The sequence below is a fragment of the Salmo trutta genome, chromosome 25 (assembly GCF_901001165.1).
Source record: "Salmo trutta chromosome 25, fSalTru1.1, whole genome shotgun sequence".
NCBI classification, from domain to species: domain Eukaryota; kingdom Metazoa; phylum Chordata; class Actinopteri; order Salmoniformes; family Salmonidae; genus Salmo; species Salmo trutta.
The window spans coordinates 12421913-12441989 of NC_042981.1; the positions used below are offsets into that span (position 1 = coordinate 12421913).

Sequence of the window (20077 nt, forward strand, 5' to 3'; positions counted from 1 at the left end):
ACCTTCTAGGTCACACTGCCTGAGTGGCGTCAGCCTAAGTGGGGTCAGTGCTCTCAGTAGTCCCTCCTTCAGTTCAGCCTGGAGACAAGCTCCAGCCTCCACCTCCAGGGCCACTCCCTCAGAGCACTACTCTGCTCAGAGAGCAAGTCTGGGGAATTTCATGCTGTCCCCTCCAGAGCTTCAGCACCAACCCCACCAACACAGTCCCAGACCGGGGGTCCATCAGCCGCCGTAGGAGGAGCGCCGAGATGGAGATGGGAGGGCAGGGGAGGCAGGGTGGTGGGTTCCAGACTGAGAAGGAGGTCCAAGGAGGTCCGATGGTGGTGGGAAGGAGGAGGTAATAAGATGGGGGACCCAACCGTGTCACCTTCATTGGCTCAGACGACAACGCTGTTCGAGCTCAACTACAACCACCTGGAAGACTTCCCACCTATGGGAACGTTGCACGCCTCACCACTGTGAGTTTTATACTATTGGACAATTCCACAGTAACGGAGTGATGCTGAGACTCATTTTGGTCTCACCTGTGAATTGCTGATAAAATCTTACTTGTATCAGATCAACCAAAACAATGTACATAACATAGTGTTCTCTGTCCAGTAGACTGCAGACAGAACCACCAGGGAGGATCAACCCAACCCCTGTCAGTGCAGAGTGGCCTCACTCCAGACCTAAGACCTGTTCACTTCCACCCCGTTCAGCACCAGGCCCTCCAGCCCTTCCCCAGTCCCAGAGCCACTCACTGGGGCCCTAAACTTCAATGTGGGCAGCCCCCCTCTGTCTGCAGGAGGAGTGAGAACTGCTAAAGAGAGAGAAGTAAGTGTGGTAGCCCTTTCCTGCAGTCAATAATCCAAAAGTGCCCACTTTGGCCTCACTACTGGAATGTTATTAATACTCTTCATTCTTTTTTGTCTTCTTTTTTTACTACAAAAATCCAGTGTTTCTATGTAAAAACACTTTTGTTAAATTTCAGTCTTCTGTGATGTATATAAAGTGTAATATTGGGATGGAAACTCAAAATGTAATACATTTCAACTCCATATCTGACATGATACAGGTGTCTTCTTTTTTAAGCCCATAACCATGTGTGTGAGGTGGGCACATTTGTTTCAAAGTAGATTTGTTTAAAACTACCAAGAAACACTGTGTGATCCTGATTTAGGCCACTGCAGTCAAAGGTTTCAAGGAGGCCCAGTCACCATTATAAGGCTCGCTGCTTTTTTATTTTATCCAGACTATGTTTTACTTCTTCTAGGACAGGTTTCCCAGACATGGAGTAAGCCTTGTCCTGGACTAAATTCATGCTCCATGGAAAATCTCAATTGAAAGTAATTTTTTTATCCAGGAGTTGTCTTGTAAACTGGGGGGGGGGGGGGGGGTGTCAGGGGTTCTGTCCTGACCCGACCCCACCAAAGTCACCTTGGCCTCTGAATTGGACCTTCTGAATGACCTCTACTGCACCTGCATGACCTGTAGGGGGTGACAGAATTGGGGGGGTTAGTCTTGGGATTGTCACAGATATGTTTTTGTGCTTTTGGAAATCTACTTTTGGTAAGATAGATTGCTTTATTTGTGTAGGTATTGTGTAATACTCTATCTCTTTTAGGTCAGTTTCTATCATGTTTTATTGGTGGAAATAGGACTTTGCTGACCCCTTTGAGTTATATTTGATCTATGCAGATGTCCTGGAAAGAGGTTACTACAGAAATATGCACAGCTGTGTGTACTTCTCTGTCAGGGGGCTGCTGAATCAGTTTGAGTGAGTTCCCCCTAACTTCTTTATTGTCAAATGATACTGAATGTTTAAGACTTGAATCCTATGATAATGCTGCTCTATATAATGTGTTTGTATATGTTTTACTGCAGCTGCGCTCTTGGCTAGTTCTCCCTTGAAAAATAGGTAGTTTGAATCAATGTGAGAACCTGCTAAAATAAACCCCATCAGTCCTGAGACCCTAGCAAAAATCTTATTTGTATTTATCTGACGTTCATTTATCTGCATGTCCAGCCCTTATATTTAGCCTCACATTGAAGTGTTTTACCATGTTATTTTCAGGACAATCAGGGCTACAAGTAGAACACAAAACTATTTGACATAAACAGTTGCAATGATGAGTTCTATTGAAAAATGACAATTTAAAAAATGTCAGCCAAAGCAAAAAACCTGATAATTTATTTATATGAATGCTAGAAGTAAAGAAATTGTTTGCTCACTGGGAAATGAATATCCAACTTGTTAGGGACAACTGTGTGGAGTTTAGTATTATAGACACTATGTCCTGGGATTTCCTATTATCTATGTAGAATAACCCCTTACAGTATTATAGACACTATGTCCTGGGATTTACTATTATCTATGTAGAATAACCCCTTACAGTATTATAGACACTATGTCCTGGGATTTCCTATTATCTATGTAGAATAACCCCTTACAGTATTATAGACACTATGTCCTGGGATTTCCTATTATCTATGTAGAATAAGTCCTTACAGTATTATAGACACTATGTCCTGGGATTTCCTATTATCTATGTAGAATAACCCCTTACAGTATTATAGACACTATGTCCTGGGATTTACTATGATCTATGTAGAATAACCCCTTACAGTATTATAGACACTATGTCCTGGGATTTCCTATGATCTATGTAGAATAACGCCTTACAGTATTATAGACACTATGTCCTGGGATTTCCTATGATCTATGTAGAATAACGCCTTACAGTATTATAAACACTATGTCCTGGGATTTCCTATGATCTATGTAGAATAACCCCTTACAGTATTATAAACACTATGTCCTGGGATTTCCTATGATCTATGTAGAATAACGCCTTACAGTATTATAAACACTATGTCCTGGGATTTCCTATGATCTATGTAGAATAACCCCTTACAGTATTATAGACACTATGTCCTGGGATTTCCTATGATCTATGTAGAATAACGCCTTACAGTATTATAAACACTATGTCCTGGGATTTCCTATGATCTATGTAGAATAACCCCTTACAGTATTATAAACACTATGTCCTGGGATTTCCTATGATCTATGTAGAATAACCCCTTACAGTATTATAGACACTATGTCCTGGGATTTCCTATGATCTATGTAGAATAACCCCTTACAGTATTATAGACACTATGTCCTGGGATTTCCTATGATCTATGTAGAATAACCCCTTACAGTATTATAGACACTATGTCCTGGGATTTACTATGATCTATGTAGAATAACCCCTTACAGTATTATAGACACTATGTCCTGGGATTTCCTATTATCTATGTAGAATAACCCCTTACAGTATTATAGACACTATGTCCTGGGATTTACTATGATCTATGTAGAATAACCCCTTACAGTATTATAGACACTATGTCCTGGGATTTCCTATTATCTATGTAGAATAACCCCTTACAGTATTATAGACACTATGTCCTGGGATTTCCTATTATCTATGTAGAATAACCCCTTACCTTCTAACGACTCTTGTGTAGCTTGTGAGTGTTATAGGGAAAACGTGAGAGTCTCAGCTTTTTATAGATGGCTTTTAATAGTTTCTATTAGGGCTGGGCGATATATCAAATTCATTTAATTGTGAACAGGCTGTTGTTCAAACAGTTGGAGACGGACAGGAGGGTGTGTTCATAACAGTTAAACTGTCCTACCTTGTTAGCAAACAAATAGATCAAAGTTAGCTGGCTACTCACTAGCACGTGGGCTTGTGCTTCAGAGATTGTTGATGAGATCTGTGTTAATGTTCTACAATGCCTGCTACAACAAGTTGGTTATTATTAGTGGTTGTGCATCGTTAATGGTTCTGGGTACATTTGTAACAAAAAAGGCATTTTCATCAACAGACATGAAAGCCACATCAGTGATTAGTGCAAAAAAAAGCACGTTAAACTATTTTGATAAAATTGTTAGTGGGTCTTATGGTTGTGGAAGGCTTATATTTAACCTCGGTATAATTTTACAAGCCCTGAATTCATTACATTATTCCTGACAGTTTGAAATGCAGTGTATTGACCTTTTAATTGTGCAACAGCGCGTATTTAGAAAAATAATACAAATATATCAAGATATATACTGAACAAAAACGCAACATGCAACAATTTCAATGAATTGTTTCATATAAGGAAATTGGTCAATTAAAATAAATAGATGATGCCCTAATCTATGGATTTCACAAGACTGGGCAGGGGCGCAGCCAAAGGTGGTCCTGGGTGGACATAGACCCACCCACTTGGGAGCCAAGCCCATTCACTGTGGAGCTGTGATGATGGTTATTATGGTGGTGATGATAATGGTTATTATGGGGATGATGGTTATTATGGGGATGATGGTTATTATGGTGATGATGGTTATTATGGTGGTGGTGATGATGGTTATTATGGTGATGATGGTTATTATGGTGGTAATGATGATGGTTATTATGGTGGTGATGGTTATTATGGTGGTGATGATGATGGTTATCATGGTGATGATGGTTATTATGGTGATGATGGTTATGATGGTGATGGTGATGATGGTTATTATGGTGATGATGATGATGGTTATGATGGTGATGGTGATGATGGTTATTATGGTGATGATGAGGATGGTTATGATGGTGATGGTAATGATGGTTATTATGGTGATGATGGTTATTATGGTGATGATGGTTATTATGGTGATGATGGTTATTATGGTGATGATGGTTATTATGGTGATGATGGTTATTATGGTGGTGATGGTTATTATGGTGATGATGGTTATTATGGTGGTGATGATGATGGTAATTATGGTGGTGATGGTTATTATGGTGGTGATGGTGGTTATTATGGTGATGATGGTTATTATGGTGGTGATGGTTATTATGGTGGTGATGGTGGTTATTATGGTGATGATGGTTATTATGGTGATGATGGTTATTATGGGGATGATGATGATGGTTATTAAGGTGGTGATGGTGGTTATTATGGTGGTGATGATGGTTATTATGGTGATGATGGTTATTATGGTGATGATGGTTATTATGGTGGTGATGATGATGGTTATTATGGTGATGATGGTTATTATGGTGATGATGGTTATCATGGTGATGATGGTTATTATGGTGATGATGGTTATTATGGTGGTGATGGTTATTATGGTGATGATGGTTATTATGGTGGTGATGATGATGGTTATTATGGTGGTGATGGTTATTATGGTGGTGATGGTGGTTATTATGGTGATGATGGTTATTATGGTGGTGATGGTGGTTATTATGGTGAGGATGGTTATTATGGTGATGATGGTTATTATGGTGATGATGGTTATTATGGTGCTGATGGTTATTATGGTGGCGATGATGATGGTTATTATGGTGATGATGGTTATTATGGTGATGATGGTTATTATGGTGGTGGTGATGATGGTTATTATGGTGATGTTGGTTATTATGGTGGTGATGGTTGTTATGGTGGTGGTGATGATGGTTATTATGGGGATGTTGGTTATTATGGTGGTGATGGTGGTTATTATGGTGGTGATGGTTGTTATGGTGGTGGTGATGATGGTTATTATGGTGATGTTGGTTATTATGGTGGTGATGGTTGTTATGGTGGTGGTGATGATGGTTATAATGGGGGTGATGATGATAGTTATTATGGGGATGATGGTTATTATGGGGATGATGGTTATTATGGTGATGATGGTTATTATGGTGGTGATGGTTATTATGGTGATGATGGTTATTATGGTGGTGGTGGTGACGATGGTTATTATGATGATGATGGTTATTATGGTGATGATGGTTATTATGGTGATGATAGTTATTATGGTGGTAATGATGATGTTATTATGGTGATGATGGTTATTATGGTGGTGATGATGATGGTTATTATGGTGATGATGGTTATTATGGTGATGATGGTTATTATGGTGATGATGGTTATTATGGTGGTGATGATGATGGTTATTATGGGGATGATGGTTATTATGGGGATGGTGGTTATTATGGTGGTGATGATGATAGTTATTATGTTGGTAATGATGATGGTTATTATGGTGATGATGGTTATTATGGTGGTGATGGTTATTATGGTGGTGATGATGGTGGTTATTATGGTGATGATGGTTATTATGGTGATGATGGTTTTTGTGGTGGTGGTGATGATGGTTATTATGGTGGTGATGATGGTTATTATGGTGGTGATGATGGTGGTTATTATGGTGACGATGGTTATTATGGTGATGATGGTTTTTGTGGTGGTGGTGATGATGATGGTTATTATGGTGGTGATGATGATGGTTATTATGGTGATGATGGTTATTATGGTGATGATGGTTATTATGGTGGTTGGGTGTGGGGGGTGATGTCAGGGGATCTGCCTGTGGTGTGGTCCCAGGAGGAGTGCAGGAGTCCAGAGCCTCCTGGTTCGCGTCCGGTACAGCCCCCAGTGACAATCCAAGCCCTGCTGGATCAGCTGGTGGTCTTGTGGGGAGGAGACTGTTGCTCTTCAGAACCCCTCCCCTTGTTCTTCATTGAGATCACATTCACTGCTGTCCTCAGGGCCAGTGGCTCGGAAGTAAGCCTCCTTTACCTTTTGAACATGTCCGTGGCTTAATATTCTACCAGTATACAAGCAGTATGTTACCAGTATTACCATAACAATATAACTATTACCAGTATATTACCATAACAATACAACTATTACCAGTATATTACCATACCAATATAACATTATTACTAGGATATTACCTGTATATTACCATAACAATACAACTATTACCAGTATATTACCATACCAATATAACATTATTACCAAGATATTACCTGTATATTACCATAACAATATAACTATTACCAGTATATTACCATAACAATACAACTATTACCAGTATATTATCATACCACTATATCATTATTACCAGGATATTACCTGTATATTACCATAACAATACAATTATTACCAGTATATTACCATAACAATACAACTATTACCAGGATATTACAAGTATATTACCATAACAATATATCAGTATATAATGGTATTACCAGTATATTATCATACCAATATAACATTATTACCAGGATATTACCATACCAATACAACTATTACCAGTATTTTACCATTCCAATATAACAGTATTACCAGTATTTTACCATAACAATACAACTATTACCAGGGTATTACCAGTATATTACCATAACAATATATCAGTATAACCAGTATATTACCATACCAATATAACATTATTACCAGGATATTACAAGTATATTACCATAACAATAAATCAGTATAACCAGTATATTACCATAACAATATAATGTTATTACCAGTATTTTACCATAACAATATAACTATTACCAGGGTATTACCAGTATATTACCATACCAATATAACAGTATTACCAGTATTTTAACATAACAATATAACAGCATTACCAGTATTTTAACATAACAATATAACAGCATTACCAGGGTATTACCAGTATATTACCATACCAATATAACTATTACCAGTGGTTTCCCCCAGATCAGATCCATCCATGTTCTTTGTCATGTGCTTCTTTGCAGTAGAACAACTTCCTGTTCCTGATCAGACAGCTGGTAGAGAGGGAGATTCTGGCAGAGGAGAAAGTGGTCACAGTTACCCTGGCTAACAGAGTTCATTGAGAAGATTCAGCAGGAGTCTATCCCCACTCCCCCTCTATGCCTCTGTTACAGTCTTCTTCAACCCACACCTCCTCCTCCTATTCTTTATCAATGCCTGAGTTCTACAGCCACATGGACATCCTGCAGGTATCACTGCAACCCGTAGGGGGAGCCAACTGACCGCACAGACAGGCAACGGACAAAAAGTGTTTCTGTTGGCCAACAATGCCTGTCTTTTGAGTGAAAGGCTGACAGTAACAGGTGTAGCTGAACTAATGTACTCTGACCAGACCCTGTTGGGATTCCAGATTCCTGAGACAGGAAACGTTATGTCCCTACAATGTGGCTGGCTGGCACAGCCCTTATTGTCCTGTCTAGAGTTGCATAGGGAACCAGAAAGTCCTCCTGATCAGGACCGGTGGTGCCACAAACCAGGGTTTACCATGGAGGTTGACTTTGCATTCTGATTGAAGGTGAGGGGTGCATTATCAATAAAGGGATAATGACATACTTGATGGGCCAACACTAATAAAAAATCAACAGAAAAAACACAAAGAAAACCAAATCCTCTGAAAAAATAAGCCAAAATCCCAAATTCTACCTTTTGGTGTTGTTGATTTGGGATTGGGTGGAGGAATCCATTTATGTTCACAAAACTCAAACAGGTAATAGTGTCATATCTTAAATTCTTTCCCTCCTGCTATACTGTCCATGTTTCACTGTGTGAGAGTACAATGCCTTTGACCTTAACTGGGGATTGCTTTCATGGATGCTTTCTGTGCATTTGTGATAAAACGTTTTGTTCATGTTGGACTTCAAGTATTATGATTGTCTGCTGCTTTTCAACTTTAATTTTTTTATGCTGCATGTCACCTATTGAAATACAATAAATATATATTATTTAGAGCAAAAACATGGAAAGTGTTCTGAGTTGGCCTATGCCGTTTAATGAAGACTATTTGGGGGCAGGGGACTATATTTTTCATTGTCATATTTGTCAAACTGTATGTCTCTGTAGGCCAACTGTATTTGCATGAACTATGGCATGAACACATTTTCATGAGCGATTGCAACCATTTACGAAAACTCAGATGCCCCAACATGTATTCTAATGGCAAGGCAAGCATCCTCTGCTCCGCCTCACTCAGGTCTATTTGTAGTGACCCCAGTCCAGCAGGCAGTTTTGTTCAGTGTTGTCCAACGGTCCGTTGAGCGTCGAGAAGAAGCGGGCTCTTTACCGGGAGAAATGGCTTGAATGGCCGGCGATTAAGACATATTTCCCCGTTTCATCGGGTGAATGTTTTAACTGTGGAGGTTTTAAATCCTGACGAATTACCTTTACCAAGTAAGGAACTATGGCAAACGTGAAAGTCGCGATTCGAGTTCGCCCTATCAACGCAAGGTTGGTAAATCTAGCTATACGGTATAGTAATATAGGTCTAGCTATATGGTATAGTAATATAGGTCTAGCTATATGGTATAGTAATATAGGTCTAGCTATATGGTATAGTAATATAGGTCTAGCTATATGGTATAGTATTATAGGTCTAGCTATATGGTATAGTATTATAGGTCTAGCTATATGGTATAGTAATATAGGTCTAGCTATATGGTATAGTAATATAGGTCTAGCTATATGGTATAGTATTATAGGTCTAGCTATATGGTATAGTAATATAGGTCTAGCTATATGGTATAGTAATATAGGTCTAGCTATATGGTATAGTAATATAGGTCTAGCTATATGGTACAGTAATATAGGTCTAGCTATATGGTATAGTATTATAGGTCTAGCTATATGGTATAGTAATATAGGTCTAGCTATATGGTACAGTAATATAGGTCTAGCTATATGGTATAGTATTATAGGTCTAGCTATATGGTATAGTATTATAGGTCTAGCTATATGGTATAGTATTATAGGTCTAGCTATATGGTAGAGTAATGTAGGTCTAGCTATATGGTATAGTAATATAGGTCTAGCTATATGGTATAGTAATATAGGTCTAGCTATATGGTATAGTAATATAGGTCTAGCTATATGGTATAGTATTATAGGTCTAGCAATATGGTATAGTAATATAGGTCTAGCTATATGGTACAGTAATATAGGTCTAGCTATATGGTATAGTATTATAGGTCTAGCTATATGGTATAGTAATATAGGTCTAGCTATATGGTACAGTAATATAGGTCTAGCTATATGGTATAGTATTATAGGTCTAGCTATATGGTATAGTAATATAGGTCTAGCTATATTGTATAGTAATATAGGTCTAGCTATATGGTATAGTAATATATAGGTCTAGCTATATGGTATAGTAATATAGGTCTAGCTATATGGTAGAGTAATGTAGGTCTAGCTATATGGTATAGTAATATAGGTCTAGCTATATGGTATAGTAATATATAGGTCTAGCTATATGGTATAGTATTATAGGTCTAGCTATATGGTAGAGTAATGTAGGTCTAGCTATATGGTATAGTAATATAGGTCTAGCTATATGGTATAGTAATATATATGGTATAGTAATATAGGTCTAGCTACATGGTATAGCAATATAGGTCTAGCTATATGGTATAGTAATATAGGTCTAGCTATATGGTATAGTAATATATGGTATAGTAATATAGGTCTAGCTATATGGTATAGTAATATATATGGTATAGTAATATAGGTCTAGCTATATGGTATAGTAATATATATGGTATAGTAATATAGGTCTAGCTACATGGTATAGCAATATAGGTCTAGCTATATGGTATAGTAATATAGGTCTAGCTATATGGTATAGTAATATATATGGTATAGTAATATGTATGGTATAGTAATATAGGTCTAGCTATATGGTATAGTAATATATATGGTAATGTAATATAGGTCTAGCTATACGGTATAGTAATATAGGTCTAGCTATATGGTATAGTAAAATAGGTCTAGCTATATGGTATAGTATTATAGGTCTAGCTATATGGTATAGTAATATAGGTCTAGCTATATGGTATAGTAATATGTATGGTATAGTAATATAGGTCTAGCTATATGGTATAGTATTATAGGTCTAGCTATATGGTATAGTAATATAGGTCTAGCTATACGGTGTAGTAAAATAGGTCTAGCTATATGGTATAGTAATATGTATGGTGTAGTAATAAAGTCTAGCTATATGGTATAGTAATATAGGTCAAGCTATACAGAATAGTAATATAGGTCTAGCTATATGGTATAGTAATATAGGTCAAGCTATATGGTATAGTATTATAGGTCTAGCTATATGGTAGAGTAATGTAGGTCTAGCTATATGGTATAGTAATATAGGTCTAGCTATATGGTATAGTAATATATATGGTATAGTAATATAGGTCTAGCTACATGGTATAGCAATATAGGTCTAGCTATATGGTATAGTAATATAGGTCTAGCTATATGGTATAGTAATATATGGTATAGTAATATAGGTCTAGCTATATGGTATAGTAATATATATGGTATAGTAATATAGGTCTAGCTATATGGTATAGTAATATATATGGTATAGTAATATAGGTCTAGCTATATGGTATAGTAATATATATGGTATAGTAATATAGGTCTAGCTACATGGTATAGCAATATAGGTCTAGCTATATGGTATAGTAATATAGGTCTAGCTATATGGTATAGTAATATATATGGTATAGTAATATGTATGGTATAGTAATATAGGTCTAGCTATATGGTATAGTAATATATATGGTATAGTAATATAGGTCTAGCTATACGGTATAGTAATATAGGTCTAGCTATATGGTATAGTAAAATAGGTCTAGCTATATGGTATAGTATTGTAGGTCTAGCTATATGGTATAGTAATATAGGTCTAGCTATATGGTATAGTAATATGTATGGTATAGTAATATAGGTCTAGCTATATGGTATAGTATTATAGGTCTAGCTATATGGTATAGTAATATAGGTCTAGCTATATGGTATAGTAATATGTATGGTATAGTAATATAGGTCTAGCTATATGGTATAGTATTATAGGTCTAGCTATATGGTATAGTAATATAGGTCTAGCTATACGGTGTAGTAAAATAGGTCTAGCTATATGGTATAGTAATATGTATGGTATAGTAATAAAGTCTAGCTATATGGTATAGTAATATAGGTCAAGCTATACAGAATAGTAATATAGGTCTAGCTATATGGTATAGTAATATAGGTCAAGCTATACAGAATAGTAATATAGGTCTAGCTATATTGTATAGTAATATAGGTCTAGCTATATAGTATAGTAATATAGGTCTAGCTATATGGTATAGTAATATAGGTCTAGCTATATGGTATAGTAATATAGGTCTAGCTATATAGTATAGTAATATAGGTCTAGCTATATGGTATAGTAATATAGGTCTAGCTATATTGTATAGTAATAGAGTCTAGCTGTACAGTATAGTAATATATGTCTAGCTATATGGTATAGTAATATAGGTCTAGCTATATAGTATAGTAATATAGGTCTAGCTATATGGTATAGTAATATAGGTCTAGCTATATGGTATAGTAATATAGGTCTAGCTATATGGTATAGTATTATAGGTCTAGCTATATGGTATAGTAATATAGGTCTAGCTATATGGTATAGTAATATAGGTCTAGCTATATGGTATAGTAATATAGGTCTAGCTATATGGTATAGTAATATAGGTCTAGCTATATGGTATAGTAATATAGGTCAAGCTATACAGAATAGTAATATAGGTCTAGCTATTTGGTATAGTAATATAGGTCTAGCTATATTGTATAGTAATATGTATGGTATAGTAATAAAGTCTAGCTATATAGTATAGTAATATAGGTCTAGCTATATGGTATAGTAATAAAGTCTAGCTATATAGTATAGTAATATAGGTCTAGCTATATGGTATAGTAATAACATATAGGTCTAGCTATATAGTATAGTAATATAGCTCTAGCTATATAGTATAGTCATATAGATCTAGCTATACGGTATAGTAATATAGGTCTAGCTATATGGTGTAGTAATATAGCTCTAGCTATATAGTATAGTCATATAGATCTAGCTATAAAGTATTGTAATATAGGTATAGTTGTATAGTATAGGGCTAGCTATATGGTATAGTAATGTAGGTCTAGCTATATAGTATAGTAATATAGCTCTAGCCTTCCCCTGTAGCTCAGTTGGTAGAGCATGGTGTTTGCAACACCAGGGTTGTGGGTTCGATTCCCACGGGGAGCCAGCACAGGAAAAAAAATAAAAATGAATGAAATTGTAATGCATTCACTACTGTAAGTCGCTCTGGATAAGAGTGTCTGCTAAATGACTAAAATGTAAAAAATGTATATAGTATAGTCATATAGATCTAGCTATACGGTATAGTAATATAGGTCTAGCTGTACAGTAATATAGGTCTAGCTATATGGTATAGTCATATTGGTCTAGCTATATAGTATAGTATTATAGGTCTAGCCATATGGTATAGTAATAAAGTCTAGCTATATGGTATATTGGTCTAGCTATATAGTATAGTATTATAGGTCTAGCTATATGGTATAGTATTGGTATAGTAATAAAGTCTAGCTATATGGTATAGTAATAAAGTCTAGCTATATGGTATAGTAATATAGGTCTAGCTATATGCTATTGTAAAATAGGTCTAGCTGTAAGGCATGTTCTTCGATGTGCCTGAACATAATTGGTTGTTATAAATCATTTCCTTGCGCTTTGCATCACAAGAGGGGACTTTATTGCTAACATTCACTGTCATGCAAATACATGCTTCCTACTTGTCTTTTTGAGTTGCTGTTGGTGTGTGTGTGTGTGTGTGTAGGGTGTTGTACAGTATGTGTGTTCATATGTTAATGGTTCAGTGTTTTGTGTCATGCCATCATTCCGGCTTTACACTGACACCGAGATAACAGAAAGACCCAAGCTGTCACGTTTCTCAAAGGACCAACCGGGCCACTACGTCATCTATCCTTTGTCTACTGAAAGCCGGCTACAGTATGTTGTAAAGCCTTCTGAGAGTTAGAGAGAGAGGGAAGGGAGAGAGGGAGATTGATTGGGAGGGAGAGTTAGAGAGAGAGGGAGAGAGAGAGGGAAGGGGAGAGAGGGAGAGTTAGAGAGAGAGGGAAGGGGAGAGAGGGAGAGAAAGGGAGAGAGAGAGGGAAGGGGAGAGAGAGAGAGAGAGAGAAAGTACAGGCTCAGTGAGCACAGCCTTGCTATTGAGAAGGGTAGACACAGGAAAACCTGGCTCCCTGTAGAGGAAAGGCTGTGCAACCACTGCACAACAGCAGAACCTGAGACAGAGCTGCATTTCCTGACAACATGTGAAAAATATAAAACATTTAGAGTGTCATTTCCCCAAATTTGAAACCCTTATTCAAGGTTTGATGAGAGTAGGCTCCCCGTCCTGTTGGGGGAGGACGCAGAGAGCTGTGGGTTGGCAGCGCTCTACATTGCTGCCTGCCATAAGATGAGGGACAGTGTCTGACCGACCAATCAACCTGCACATGTCCTCTACTGTATGCTTATTGTTATTGTTCATTGCATGGTTATTTTGACCCTTGGTTATTGTTGTTACTGTTGTCCCGTTGACAATTTTGATTCAAATTTTTTTCATATTGTAAATATCCAAAATAAGCTTTGGCAATATGTACATTGTTAAGTCATGCCAATAAAGCAAATTGAATTGAATTGAATTGAATTGAGAGAGGGAGAGGGAGAGAGAGACGGAAGGGGAGAGAGGGAGAGAGAGAGAGGGAAGGGGAGAGAGGCAGAGTTAGAGAGAGGGAAGGGAGAGGGAGAGAGAGAGGGAAGGGGAGAGAGGCAGAGTTAGAGAGAGGGAAGGGAGAGGGAGAGAGAGAGGGAAGGGGAGAGGGGGAGAGAGAGAGCAGGAGAGAGAGAGGGAAGGGGAGAGAGGGAGAGTTAGAGGGAAGGGGAGAGAGGGAGAGAGAGCAGAGAGCTGGAGAGAGAGACTGAAAGAGAGCGGACAGCACTAGCTATTACATGTTCTACGCTGTGTTAAACCATTACAGAAATAGGCCTATTTGTATTTCAGTTTGCTTCAAAACAGTAGAGGTCTCGTTTTATTTTCCATCTCCTTCCTCCTTCTTCCTCTCATGCTGGTTGAGCTCCCGTTAAAAGGCGTCTCTCTGAGGTTGTTGTGGTTTAGGGTTGGGCCGTTGGGCCTTTGGGCCGATGCCTGGGTTGGCAAAATTATTCCCACGTGATGGAGCATGTGCTTATTACAACTTACAACATAGCCCCTGGTCTGATATCTACCTCACGTACAAACAGACAAACGCAGGGACACATGCGCACACACACACACACACACACACACACACACACACACACACACACACACACACACACACACACACACACACACACACACACACACACACACTAAGACCAAGGACAGAGAAGTTATTAGTACTACTGCAGCAATCCCCCATTATCGCTCAAGGAGTTTAAAATTCATTCAGCTCTACTCTCTGTAACAGCCATGAATCTAATAATGATAGGTCTCTGTAACAGCCATGAATCTAATAATGATAGGTCTCTGTAACAGCCATGAATCTAATAATGATAGGTCTCTGTAACAGCCATGAATCTAATAATGATAGGTCTCTGTAACAGCCATGAATCTAATAATGATAGGTCTCTGTAACAGCCATGAATCTAATAATGATAGGTCTCTGTAACAGCCATTAATCTAATAATGATAGGTCTCTGTAACAGCCATGAATCTAATAATGATAGGTCTCTGTAACAGCCATGAATCTAATAATGATAGGTCTCTCTAACAGCCATGAATCTAATAATGATAGGTCTCTGTAACAGCCATGAATCTAATAATGATAGGTCTCTGTAACAGCCATGAATCTAATAATGATAGGTCTCTGTAACAGCCATGAATCTAATAATGATAGGTCTCTCTAACAGCCATGAATCTAATAATGATAGGTCTCTGTAACAGCCATGAATCTAATAATGATAGGTCTCTGTAACAGCCATGAATCTAATAATGATAGGTCTCTGTAACAGCCATGAATCTAATAATGATAGGTCTCTGTAACAGCCATGAATCTAATAATGATAGGTCTCTGTAACAGCCATGAATCTAATAATGATAGGTCTCTGTAACAGCCATGAATCTAATAATGATAGGTCTCTCTAACAGCCATGAATCTAATAATGATAGGTCTCAAAAGGTTGTATTCTATTTGTCTAGCTGGGTGACATTTGGCTAAATCAGCACTGATAAAAGACCGACATGGTTTAAGGCGGGGGTGTCAAATTCATTTTGCCCGTGGGCCGCATTGGGTCTTCAACGAGGTCTGACTGCTGCACTTAAAATTGGTTATATTTCTTCGCTGTTAAAATTTGCTATCTATCGTTTTTGGAATTGTCACGACTTCCGCCGAAGTTGGTTCCTCTCCTTGTTCAGGCGGCGTTCGGCGGTCGACGTCACCGGTCTTTTAGCCATCGCCGATCCACTTTTCATTTTCCATTTGTTTTGTCTTGTTTTCCCACACACCTGGTTTACATTTCCCTCATTACTTGTTGTGTATTTAACCCTCTGTACCCCCCATGTCTGTGTGTGAAATTGTTTATTGTTTCGTGTATGCGCACGTTAGACTGGTTGCGCTGGGTTATGTCAACCCGTATTGTGTTTACTGTTCTTTGTTCCGTGTGTTTTGTTCGCCTAAATAAAAGGCTCCGTTTGCTACCCAAATCCTGCTCTCCTGCGCCTGACTCCCTTATAGCCAGTTACGCATACCTAACAGGAATTTTCATTGCTCCCTGACTGTCTAGCTTTATTGATTATTAGTGAGCTGGACACAGTGAAGAAACTCAATGAATGTAGGTCCATTATAATTTCTGCAGTTTCGATTTGGTTTTAGTCATTTTAGAGTATACTGAGTTCGTCCCAGAGCATACATTTTTTTTTTTTTTTGTACTGGTCCCCCATGGGAATCAAACCCATAACCTTGCCGTTGCAAGGGCCATGCTCTACCAACTGAGCCACATGGGACAAAATGAATGCTTTTGTGTTAAACTAAAGTACAACAATGTCTCCTCTCTTTCACAGGGAAAGCATGGCTGGAGGGAGGATAGCTGTCCAGGTAGAGGACAAGTTGGTGAGGATAAAGAATACCAAGGTGAGTATATTATTACACAGATATACGTTTAACTGTACAGGTGCTATTGTCATCACCTCGTCAGGTGTTATACGTGTTATACGTGTTAAGGACAGGTGGGGGGCAGCAGGTCTCTGTGAGGAGGGAGTAGAAGGGGGCATCTAGAGGGTGTCTTTTACTGGCCACTTCCTGTCTGATTCCTCTGTTGTTTATTATGAGTGTGCAGAGCCTCACACAAACTCTGAGACACTATACTAGAGGGAGGGACCTTCGTGACACACTGACACCACTGCTTAGACACACACACATTCCAAGAACACACACACATTCTAACAACACACACACATTCTAACACACACACACACTCCAACAACACACACACATTCCAACAACACACATTCCAACAACACACACACATTCCAACAACATACATTCCAACAACACAGACACACATTCCAACAACACACATTCCAACAACACACACACATGGCCCATGACAAGTTGTGTGAACTCTAAAGTCCCATAAAGTTCAGAGAAAAAACTTGGTTAAAAACATGCTCTGTAAGATGTCTGACTGAGTGTCTGCACCCTTGCTATCTAGAACCATACAGGAACCATTTGAAGAACCCCTTTTGGTTCCAGGTAGAACAATTTTGAGTTCCAGGTAGAACCCTTTTTGGTTCCAGGTAGAACAATTTTGAGTTCCAGGTAGAACCCTTTTTGGTTCCAGGTAGAACTATTTTGGGTTCAGGAGTTAACTGCTGTCCGTTCTACATAGAACACAAAATTGTTCTTCCTGGAACCAAAAGAGTTCTACCTGGAACCAAAAATGGTTCTTCAAATGGTTCTTGTATGGTTCTACATAGCACCTTTTTTTCTAAGCGTGCGTGACAAGACAGCTCGGTGTCGACTTAACCACAGACACACCGGCCCACAATACACTGCAGTAATAAACAGGAACCCATTTTATTATTTTTCTCTCAGTGACTTAGATTTTTTCACTCTATTTGTTAAGCTTTCAACTGTTGCTCAGGGCTGGAGATGTTTAAGGCTGAGGTTATGTAAGGGCTGTCGTGAGAGAGAGACCAAGGTGCAGCGGAGGATGTGTTCATCTTCAGAGTTTTAATGAAAAGAGAACACTACAAAAATAAACAAAAGACGACAGCAAAACAGTCCTGTCAGGATTAACTCTACACAAGACAGAAAACACTAGACAGAAACACTAGACAGAAACAATTACCCACAAAACCCAAAGGAAAAACATGCTCCTTATGTGTGACTCCCAATCAGCAACAACGAGCTTCAGCTGTGCCTGATTGGGAGCCACACATGGCCCAAAACAAAGAAATACAAAAACATAGAAAAAGGAACATAGAACGCCCACCCAATGTAACACCCTGGCCTAACCAAAATAAAGAACAAAAAACCCCTCTCTATGGCCAGGGCGTTACAGGTTAGAAGAAAGGGAGAGGACGTGCTTTTAGAAACAATGTAGCGAAGACGAGCCACATATGGTGTCCTATACAGTCGTAGCCAAACGTTTTGAGAATTACACAAATATTAATTTCCACAAAGTTTGCTGTGTCTTTAGATATTTTTGACAGATGTTACTATGGAATGCTGAAGTATAATTACAAGCATTTCATAAGTGTCACAGGCTTTTATTAACAATTACATGAAGTTGATGCAAAGAGTCAATATTTGCAGTGTTGACCCTTCTTTTTCAAGAACTCTGCAATCCACCCTGGCATGCTGTCAATTAACTTCTGGGCCACATCCTGACTGATGGCAGCCCATTCTTGCATAATCAATGCTTGGAGTTTGTCAGAATTTGTGGGTTTTTGTTTGTCCACCCACCTCTTGAGGATTGACCACAAGTTCTCAATGGGATTAAGGTCTGGAGAGTTTCCTGGCCATGGATCCAAAATATCGATGTTTTGTTCCCTGAGCCACTTAGTTATCACTTTTGCCTTATGGCAAGGTGCTCCATCATGCTGGAAAAGCCATTGTTCGTCACCAAACTGTTCCTGGATGGTTGGGAGAAGTTGCTCTCAGAGGATGTGTTGGTACCATTCTTTATTCATGGCTGTGTTCTTAGGCAAAATTGTGAGTGAGCCCACTCCCTTGGCTGAGAAGCAACCCCACACATGAATGGTCTCAGGATGCTTTACTGTTGGCATGACACAGGACTGATGGTAGCGCTCACCTTGTCTTCTCTGGACAAGCTTTTTTCTGGATGCTCCAAACAATCGGAAGGGGGATTCATCAGAGAAAATGACTTTACCCCAGTCCTCAGCAGTCCAATCCCTGTACCTTTTGCAGAATATCAGTCTGTCCCTGATGTTTTCCTGGAGAAAAGTGGCTTCTTTGCTGCCCTTCTTGACACCAGGCCATCCTCCAAAAGTCTTCGCCTCACTGTCCGTGCAGATGCACTCACACCTGCCTGCTGCCATTCCTGAGCAAGCGCTGTACTGGTGGTGCCCCAATCCCGCAGCTGAATCAACTTTAGGAGATGGTCCTGGCGCTTGCTGGACTTTCTTGGGCGCCCTGAAGCCTTCTTCACAACAATTGAACCACTTTCCTTGAAGTTCTTGATGATCCGATAAATGGTTGATTAGGAGAAATCTTATCTTACTGAAATCTTACTTGCCTGTGAAGCCCTTTTTGTGCAAAGTAATGATGACGGCACGTGTTTCCTTGCAGGTAACCATGATTGACAGAGGAAGAACAATGATTCCAAGCACCACCCTCCTTTTGAAGCTTCCAGTCTGTTATTCGAACTCAATCAGCATGACAGAGTGATCTCCAGCCTTGTCCTCATCAACATTCACACCTGTGTTAACGAGAGAATCACTGACATGATGTCATCTGGTCCTTTTGTGGCAGGGCTGAAATGCAGTGAAAATGTTTTTGGGGGATTCAGTTCATTTGCATGGCAAAGAGGGACTTTGCAATTAATTGCAATTCATCTGGTCACTCTTCATAACATTCTGGAGTATATGCAAATTGCTATCATACAAACTAAGGCAGCAGACGTTGTGAAAATTTATATTTGTGTCATTCTCAAAACTTTTGGCTACGACTGTAGAGAGCAGGATCAGAACTCGGTGGCCATCGATGCCTGGAGCAGGGTTCCATGGGAATAATTATTTTAGGAAAGTCGGACAGTTTGGATTAGCAAGGGTTAACTGCAGTCCATTGGCTGTGAGGAATCAGGGGTTAACTGCGGTCCATTGGCTGTGAGGAAGCAGGGGTTAACTGCTGTCCATCGGCTGTGAGGAAGCAGGGGGTAACTGCT

The 20077-nt window shown here is 38.8% G+C and overlaps 1 protein-coding gene across 2 annotated transcripts in view; it reads left to right on the top strand.

The window, feature by feature from the left end:
• Positions 1-8619: 8619 nt before the first annotated feature.
• Positions 8620-20077, top strand: part of LOC115162033 (stAR-related lipid transfer protein 9-like) — a 49026-nt gene continuing 37568 nt past the window's right edge. For both annotated transcript variants that reach the window (XM_029712950.1, XM_029712951.1), the window contains exons 1-2: positions 8620-9027; positions 16731-16800. In XM_029712950.1, the coding sequence (XP_029568810.1) occupies positions 8981-9027; positions 16731-16800 (117 nt within the window). In that variant the 5' untranslated portion in view covers positions 8620-8980. The remainder of the gene's footprint in view (positions 9028-16730; positions 16801-20077) is intronic.